Source organism: Denticeps clupeoides, chromosome 20 (genome assembly GCF_900700375.1).
Source record: "Denticeps clupeoides chromosome 20, fDenClu1.1, whole genome shotgun sequence".
NCBI lineage: Eukaryota > Metazoa > Chordata > Actinopteri > Clupeiformes > Denticipitidae > Denticeps > Denticeps clupeoides.
This window is the reverse complement of record NC_041726.1, coordinates 13537074-13546128: the sequence shown is the minus strand read 5'-3', so window position 1 is coordinate 13546128 and position 9055 is coordinate 13537074. Positions and strand designations below refer to the sequence as shown.

The 9055-nt window shown below is 47.6% G+C and overlaps 2 protein-coding genes and 1 long non-coding RNA gene across 9 annotated transcripts in view; 2 read left to right on the top strand and 1 right to left on the bottom strand.

The window, feature by feature from the left end:
* The first annotated feature begins 253 nt into the window (after positions 1–253).
* rnf115b (ring finger protein 115b) lies at positions 254–5707 on the top strand. 2 transcript variants are annotated; one of them, XM_028963230.1, is made up of 9 exons: positions 254–573; positions 1796–1854; positions 1934–1994; positions 2087–2292; positions 2408–2476; positions 3307–3379; positions 3490–3583; positions 3816–3928; positions 4070–5707. In XM_028963230.1, exons 1-9 carry the CDS (start codon positions 496–498, stop codon positions 4190–4192), a joined length of 876 nt encoding a protein of 291 aa, XP_028819063.1. In that variant the 5' UTR covers positions 254–495; the 3' UTR covers positions 4193–5707. The 2 variants fall into 2 exon arrangements, with proteins under 2 accessions (XP_028819063.1, XP_028819062.1); XM_028963229.1 differs by having other exon boundaries at positions 3813–3928.
* LOC114769894 (uncharacterized) lies at positions 5207–8376 on the bottom strand. The gene is made up of 2 exons (XR_003743283.1): positions 8093–8376; positions 5207–5414 (listed from the first exon to the last, which is right to left on the bottom strand). It is a non-coding gene; the product is annotated as an uncharacterized LOC114769894 (long non-coding RNA).
* Positions 6324–9055, top strand: part of ash1l (ash1 (absent, small, or homeotic)-like (Drosophila)) — a 30260-nt gene continuing 27528 nt past the window's right edge. For 2 of the 6 annotated variants that reach the window (XM_028963225.1, XM_028963222.1), the window contains exons 1-2: positions 6324–6788; positions 7752–7861. The gene's annotated coding sequence lies outside the window, so the exon portion shown is untranslated. Of the gene's footprint in view, positions 6789–6823; positions 7334–7423; positions 7862–9055 lie in introns of those variants that run through there. The other 4 variants (XM_028963227.1, XM_028963224.1, XM_028963226.1 and 1 more) reach the window with 3 other exon arrangements.

The window sequence follows — 9055 nt, the reverse complement described above, 5'->3', positions numbered from 1 at the left end:
GACTTAATAGGCCAATAACTGCAACGTTTCTTGGTTTCGCGGAGCGACAAGAAAATCCGATACTTTAAGCCAGAAGAGTATTTTCCAGTTTCAATTCAAAGCATTTGGGTTTCACGCGTGTTTGGGGTTCTTGCTGTGTGCTGATTGGCCTGTTGCCTTATCTCGCTCTGAACCGATTGGTCCGTTTCCTTTCGGGGTTCATTATAGGGTTACCAACATTAATTATGAACAGTTACACGGCCGGGATAGAAACCTGTCAAGAAACAGGTCTAGAACGGGACTAGAACCCCGGAGCATTTAGAGTGTTCGTGGTTTCTGTGGCCACCACGTGCTGCTGTGTCCTGCTCCTGTCGGGCAAACGTCTCATTGTTGTTAAGAGGATGTTGACCCCTCGGTGTCAGTTTCCGTATAGACTGACTTGACCCCAGCGGCGACGACCGTCGACGCCTTTTGCGGACGAGCCAAAAAAAGTATTTAAGGCGCTATTCTGTGAAGATGGCGGAGGCTGCGGCGAGTCCAAAACAGCGGTACTACTGTCACTGCTGCAAGGGTGAAGTCGATCCCAAACTACCGGTGAGTGGGTGGCGTGTTTTCCTTCATTACTGCCGCCGAATAAACTTCGTTAAAGCGCTTAATAAACTTGCTCGTTTTCACCCCGCGGATGACTAACGTTTACATCAGGGACACACAGTGGCAGGCTATGCAAAACCCCGCGGTCTTGTCGTTTCCGTTTAGGTTCAAATGGCGTTAAATATTTTATCCGAGCATTTATGGAGCACGTTTCCAGAGTGATCGTTGCAGGGATTTCAGGATCCAAGTTTAGGCGTTTGCATTTTTTGCCGTGTTGCCAAACGTGGTGGTCAATTTCACGTCGCCAGCGCCTTTCGATTTAAATGACAGCCAAAGTCCAAATAGTCTTTCACGTTGATAAACGTTCGATGTGAGTGTTAACTTAGTGTTAGGGGGGAATTTACTGCAGTTAGACAGAACAGTTGCCTCCCAAAGCGAATATGACATTCATCCGCAGTGGGTACTGTGCTGCTCATTGACAAAAATATGCATTGGTTTTCGAATACTTCGACTGAAACCAAATCTGACGACCGATGGTGGTTTTCAGTGTGCTTCCTGCGGTGTTTCGTTTTCCTGGCAACCTTGTCTCCAAGGCCGCCCAATGTGGAGTAAAAACAGCCACCCTGGCAACCTCGCGTTGTTGCCGTTTTTAGTGCGGGCTGGCGCGGTGACTCGCTGGTGGGTGTGTTGCGGGCGGCATCGAAGGGGCTTGGGACGAGTGTTGCCAGGGCACGACAGAAGCCCGCAATCACTTCTGTCAAAATTTACAGCTCTTCGGAGAAACCCAAATAGAATAGGTTTATCGAGGGCCTCATTAAAATCTGCGTGCGACATTTAATTAGCAACACGAACGTAATCGCCCTTTGCTTTCTGACCCACTGCACGAAATGGCTTTCTTTTGTCAGTAGTGGATACAGTAGGTCGCGTAAATATGGCCATTTGGGTGTAAAAACACGCACATCGTCCACGCTCCATGTATATAATGGCGCAGGTTGTTTCGTAATAACCGGACATGGCAACTCCACGAAGGGACGTTCCTGGTCGCCGCGCAGCTACACGCATCAGCGGATCCTTTGAAAACAGCTGACGCAGATTTTTGTGACATTGGTGCGCACTGCCCCAGCTCAACGTTACACCCCTTGCACATTGAAGATGAAAAGAAATAAAAAAACGACCCTGTTGTAATCCCTTGTCATTTTTAAAACGGGATTTGCTGTCTCAATAGGAGCTCATTTGTCCTTCGTGTGAGTCTGACTTCATTGAAGAAGTGACTGAAGGCTCCGGGTGAGATTATAATGGATGTTAGAAATGCATCAAAAACTTCAGTGATGCTTCTAACCAAACATTGTGGGTTTTATTTTAGTCTTTTGGAGGCTGGGGACAGAGCTGTGGTTAACGAAGACGTCTCTACACAGTTTTCAGAGGTATCACCACATCGGTCTGAGACCCTGATTAACCCCCTCTGTACTCCTACTGGCGTGGTCAGATCGTCACCGTGTTTTCACGTCCCCGACAGCTGTGGCAGCTGCTCTTTATGGAACGCTCTGCTGTCCTTTTGGACCCCACCAGCTCCGTCTCGGACGACATACACAGCGACGAGGGAAGTGGGGATTCTAGTGCTGGAGAAGATGTGGAGAATCACGTGGAGCAGCCATCATCTGGGGTCACGGAGCCCATAAACTTGTCCCAGCAACCCAGCCAGCACAGGCAAGCAGTGGAGGGGTGAGTTAAACGCTAAATTCTCGTCATACCAATAAGTTACCTAACACCTAATCAGTATGCACTTGGTGACTAATCAGTAGGTCCTGTTCAACCTTTATCCCCTTTCCGTCTCTAGGATTGTTCAGCAGTTTTTGACTGGTCTGTTTGCCAACAATGGTAATGCAAGCTCTACCTCTACTTCATGGTATGTTGTCTTTGTATGGTATTATTTTACAAATTTATTATTAATTACTCATACTGAGTATCACCTATCTGGCAGCAGGTTGAAAGACACCATATGGATTGCTGGCCTCTTTCCGCAGCAACCTGTTCTTGACGTTAGAATCCTACAGGCACTTTATGTGTTTGGGTGGAGATCATTCTGGACCAAACCTGTGTCACTGAAATTCCTTTCATTCCAAGAGGGTCCTTATATTTGTCCAATATACAGTGCATCACTTTTTTCCACATTTTGTTGTTACAGCTTTATTCCAAAAAAAAAATTCCCTCTGAATTCTACACACAACAGCCCACCAACCCATGAACATGAAAAATGTGACCATCTGATTCTTGGTCACCTCCTTGACTAAAGTCCTTCTCCCCTGATCGCTCAGTTTAGGTGGCTGGCCAGCTCTAGGTAGTCCTGGTGGTTTTGAACTTCTTCCTCTTACAGATGATGGAGGCCACTCTGCTCACTGAGACCTTCAAAGAAGCAGAAACATTTCTCCAACCTTCCCCAGATTTGTGCCTGGAGACAATCATAGCTCCGTTTTCTACAGACTATTTTTTTAAAAATTAGCCAAAACCTTGTTATTATTGGGCATTGTGTGTAGATTCTGAGGGGCAAAAAATATTTAATTAATTTTGGAATAAGACTGTAACATATCAAAATGTGGAAAATGTGGTGCACTTAAATACTTTCCAGATGCACTGCAAGTGTACCTTCTATAATGTGAACCCCCATGTACTGATTTATTCATGAAGTTCGGTCCCTGATCTTATTTCTTATATGTTCTTATATTTCTGCACACACAGGCCTGGCATGCTTCATTCAAATCCTGGAGACTATGCCTGGGGACAGGGGGGCTTAGACACTGTCATAACCCAGGTGTCGATCATCATGACAAATTACTCTCACTTTGTTAACATATTTTATTCATAATGTTTATTGGATATTTCCAATACTTCCTGTTTCTTTTCTGCAACTTTGATGTCCAGCTGTTAGGCCAGTTAGAGAACACTGGTCCCCCTCCTGCTGAGAAGGAGATGATATCATCGCTCCCGACGGTAACCGTGTCTCAGGAACAGGCCGGTGAGTTCCTATAATCCTTCTGACTCACACACTTGCCCTTTTTCATCAAGGAAAATAAATCGCAGAGGTGCTGAGTCGTCAGGTTTATGTACCATCAGGAGTCATCAGGACATGGTGGTTACATTAATGCGGCTATTTGGTAAAGCGGTAGCACTATACCAAATTATAGTTCAAGGTTACTTCAAAACAATTCTATATGTTTTCCAACGTGTCTCTCTGCTACCCCTAGCAGGCAGGCTTGAGTGTCCAGTGTGCAGAGAGGCGTATGAGGCTGATGAGTGTGTTCGACAACTACCCTGCTTGCACTATTTCCATAGCAACTGCATTGTGCCATGGCTTCAACTGGTGAGAAGAGATCGTTGTTGATGTGGAGTTATATGAACACACTGGAACAGGCAGTTAACAGAACTATTGTAAAACAATTCATGAACATCATCTTCGCATCTTTGCTTATGCACCTGACGTCTTTTTCTCTTTGCTTCACAGCATGACACCTGTCCCGTGTGCCGCAAGAGCCTGAGTGGTGATGACCACAGTCTCCTGTCTCAACCTCAACCTTCAGAGCCTAGCACACTCAGTACAGAACCACAGGGGCAAGGGACTCTGTGAAGGACAAAGGGCTCATCACTCCTCTACCTATTGGTGGAAGGACTAGTGGAGGAAAAATGTCTCCAGGACATTTGGAAAATTGGCATAGTGTGCTAGAAACGTATTAAGGATTTGGCTTGTACATTCGAACGAGTGCAAAAGTACTTAAAATGTGCATGATACTCTCATCAGGTTGACACCAGCAAGGGGGGAGAGATACACCTTCGTCTTCTTCTACCTCATCCCTCACTCATCTGTGCCTTTTAAGGGTGCTCATGTCCTAAAAGGTCCCCTATTATGAAACTTTTTTTGCTTTAATATCGGTATTAGCGGTCCCCTAGTACTGCATCTGAAGTCTCTTTCCGAAATTCAGCCTTGGCGCAGAATTACAGCCACTTTGATCCAGTCCCACAATGAGATTTCCCCAGGATGTGCCGTTTCGATCTCTGTACCTTTAAATGCTAATGAGGAGGAGAGAGGCGGGACAAAGAGGAGAGCAGCCTATAGAAGTGAGCGGCCTTTGCAGAAATTACGTCATCAACACTTTCGGTTTGGCGTTTTTTTCCAGAATAATTTTTAATTGACACACTTGTTCTTCAGCCATGATGGTCTGTGGAGAAAAATGGGTGGGAAATTCTCTGGGTGGAAAAAGCATGAGAAACAGAGGGGAACCTTTGCCCTTATGATGTAATAAGGGGACAAATTCCAGATCCGACTGTCTGAGCTGCCAGCCTCTGAACGGCGAAGCAGAATGGCCAAAACACTCTTTACACCTATCTGCATTTCTAGCCAATGCAGGAACATAGACAGGCAAGAACTCTTATTAATGTTTAAATTTTCATAATAGGGGTCCTTTAATGAAGATGTAACTAATCACTAATTATGCGCACCTTGGTTAAGACTCCCCTTGCTAGCTTTTCCCAAGATTGCTCTTTTTTATGTTCATTAATTGTATTTCAGTTTTCCATGTGAGAATTATTCAAGTGCACAGACCTAACAAGTTTTATTTTTTTGGCAATAGAAATAAGAAAAATAAAGCATCTGGACTTTTTATTTTGCAACAGGGCATTTGCAAGCAAAATGTTTGTTGTCTTTGATTGGTATATGATCTTGCTAGAACGTTTAATTATCTGGAAGATGACAAGTCTTCCTGTTGGGCTTGCACTTTCTGCCACCTTCATTTTACAATATTGATGTTGGTTTTTAAATGATTCGGCTTTCTTTGAGGACTTCTGCTCCATGGCTGCAATTGGGGGGAGAAAAAATGTTTTAGGTGCCACATGCACTGGTGTCATTACTAGAGTAAGGGATAATTACCATATATTTCATACAGGATCTGATTAGTGCCTAATAATATACATGAATAATCTAAACAATATACATGAATATTGATGTTAGCTTTTGTAAAGTTACACGTGATTGTCATGGATAAAGTTACTTGATACAGTATGACAGGGAGACTATGTTTTCAGAAGTTGATTTCTCCCACGGAAACTGTAAATCCTTGGCCATAAAAATAAATATTGGTGGAACGCAGTGGTGACGTTGGATATTTCTGTGAAGGTTCACGTGCAAAACAACTTTAAAAGTTGCGGGAAATTCCTTTCAAATCTACCACAACATCTATGGCAATGTCTTAAACACTCAACATTAAATCCCATGCTCTATAAATGCATCTCATGTGCTATAAATGTGTTACAAACATGTCATAATTCATGGAAGGACCGTTTTATTACAGTATTCGATTTCAGTCTTGTATTTTTAGGCTTTAGGATTTCCCCTGGCTTATCTGACAAATGACTGAGGCGGGTTCATGTTTTAATGGCAGAAATAACATCAATCAAATGGTCTGTATAATGTGTCGATAAGGTGCAAAATCTTGCATAAACACGTCTAGAAATGAAATAAAACGACGTTGTTTGTTGTGGATCTAAATCCTGCGTACATTTAAAGAGGCGAGTACCATTTAGACATGTCTTTTCAGAACTGAACACATCCCACCTACTGTAACGCAAAAATTCTAACAGGCGTCTAGAACATTCCTCGTGTCAAACAGCGCCGCGAACGCCGGGTCTCTCCCCGTTTTCGGCGGGTGGGGGGGGCCAGGAATTTTTCCTGCATTTCGCCCGCCGCCCTTCCTCCATTTTCACACGCGGGGCGGCTCGCCACGTTCAGCCGGCGTTCCGGGCGTTCACGTCGGGACGGCGCGGAGCGAGGACCGCGGGGGGAAGAGAAGCGTCGACCTCCCTCCCTCCCTCTCTCTCTCTCTCTCTCTCTCTCTCTCTCTCTCTCCTCCCTTCGTCCCGCTCCCCCTCTCCTCCTCCTCCTCCTCCTCCTCCCTCCCACTCGGCGACTGTGAGAATGCCCGTGTTGTACTGACAGAAACGATACGGGCTTTAGCAGGCATGGAGGCCCGATTGACGAGCCAGGCCCGTTCCGACGCGTCCGAGCTCGACTGACCGCGGCCCCCCCGGGGGAAGGAGTCCGGCGACACATCGGCACGCCGCCGGCGGCCGAGCGCGGCGAGGAGCGGGACGAACGAGCGGGAGAAGGAAAATACGAGGAGAGATCCATTTCGGGTCTCTGTTGATTCAACGCCGCCGCCATTTTGTTGACAGTTCGTGCTTTTTTTTTTTTTAATAACCTCTCCAGCGTAATATCTGTGTGCGACTGCGCTCCGACGCCAGCGTCGTTCGCGTCCGTCGCCTCGAACGCATTTTTGCTGCCGTTTTCACGCCGACTGCGCCGGCGGGGGCTCGGGGTTAGCGCCGCCGAGGTAGCCCTCCTGGCTGCGGCGCAGCGCTCCGTTAGCCCGCCGCTAGCCGTAGCATCCGCGTCTGGGTGACAGCACGGGATTTTCCTGCCCGCTCCACTTCACGTTTGTTTTGGTCGCCGCGGTCGCGTCGCACGGAGCGTCGCGGACCGCGACATCGGCGCCGACGAAACGTCGACCGCTGCGCGGTGGCGCAACGCGTAGCGCAAAAGCCACGTTGCCCAGAGACGGAACTTTTAAGTTTTTTTTTTTCTTCTTTCCTCCCCCCCTTTTTTTTTAAAAGAGGGGGAGATCCAGCTACCTGGAAAGACGACACGGACGGGCTTACTGGGCGCTTAGCCGCGCCGCAAAACAAACATCCTCGGCGCACAATGAATGAATTGTGACAGGTGGGGGGGACAGACGGCGACGCTACGCTTTTTATTTCGTGGACTAATTCTTCTTCTTTTTTTTTTTTTTTTTTTAAACCCCGGCCGCTTTTTCTGGGATATTTTCTGCATTAATTTACGCGTTTCGTCACAGGGGTCGCGCAGGGCTGGGTGGCGACTGCCTAAATAACTTGGCTGTTTTTTTGGGGGGGGAGGATCGCAGGCTGGGCATGTTAGGGGTCACTGCTATTTGTGCTAGCGTTAGCTTAAAGCGCATGTAATTATTTTTTTTAAACCATTCAGCCTCAGACGTTAATCGTTTTCCCTCGTAGTCGAGGCGTTTTAAGTGTCGTTTTTGACTAGCTTGTCTACGGTTTTTTATATATTTTTTCCTCATGTGCGTTTTTTTTCTCTCTCTTCTTCCTCCTCGACAAATCAGGACTTGCAACGAAAATAACCAAAACAAACAACGCAATGGCCACGCCGATGGGCACGAAGCGGAGATTTTGATCCAAAATTATGTGAGCGCCTTTTTGGACTGTCGTCAAGGTGAGTGTCACTTCTGGGCTAATAATAGTCACGCCAGTGTCACAACGTTCGGGCGACATGTTTTTTTTTTTTTTTCTTCCTTTCTCGTCGGTCACAACGCAGCTTTTGTCTCGTTACTTGGTGCCGACGCGTGGCGAGTTGATTGCGCAGTGCTCGGCGCGGATGGCCGTAGTAGCCGGTCGCGGGTGAGGTGGCGTGAAGTTCACCCGCGCGGGGTCGGCGGTGTCGCACCTGTCTGTTGTTGTTGTTGTTGTTGTTGTAGTTTTTTAAGGTCGTGTAGATTTGTGCGTCCGTCACCCTCGGGTAACCTCTCTCGCCGTAAATCGGCCGCCTGACGGTATAAACACGCCCTTTTCTGACCGTAAACCCGCCATGGCTGTTCAGTCACTTCTGTGTCAGGACCGAGCTCTTTCGGGGGATTTTAAGCGACGCCTGAACTACTGAGAGCTGTACTTCTGCACGCCCCTGGACGCTCCGTGTCTGTGACCTTTAATAACGTGTCGACGTGCGACAATAAGTAGGTGTTGCATCGTGGACAGGGACCGAGAGGGAGGGACCGCACGCCAAGCTGTTTACTATTTCGGCGCAACACTTTTATTGCTCAGCCGTTGTGCTTTCCCTCCCTCCCGCCCTCCCGCCCGCCTGTTCCCTCTTCCTCCCTTGGCAGCTGGTCGCGGCGTCACAGTGGTAATACGTTGCTTCGGTTACGTCTTGGTTTGCAGGGACGTACTACAATGTCGTTTGTTCTTTGGCCCACTTAATATTCGCGCGGCGGCTTTGTGGAGGAAAAGCGGGCTCGGGTTGGGGCTGGCGGGCCTTTCTCGCAGGCTCGCGGTGAGACGGCCACCCGAGGGAAAGTGGAGCTGGTACGAAACACCGTTAATATTTAAGATGGCCACGTGAAACGTGATGAAGGCGAAGCCGTGATTCACTCGCTGCCGGGTTTACAGCGCCGCGGACCGCGTATTTTTGGCCTGACTACGGATTAACGTAAAAAGACGGAGCGAACGTGCACGTTGTAAAAACCCAGTGCACAGAGGAAATAGGGCAATGATTGTCACTAAGGGAGGGACGCACAGGGGGAAGAAAGAAGGAGGGAGTGCAGGAAAGAAAATGTGTTTTCGATTAGCAGGAACACAAGCGGCTGCAGTCTCGACTGCTACACCCGGAGCTTTCCAAGCAAGCGAAGGAGAG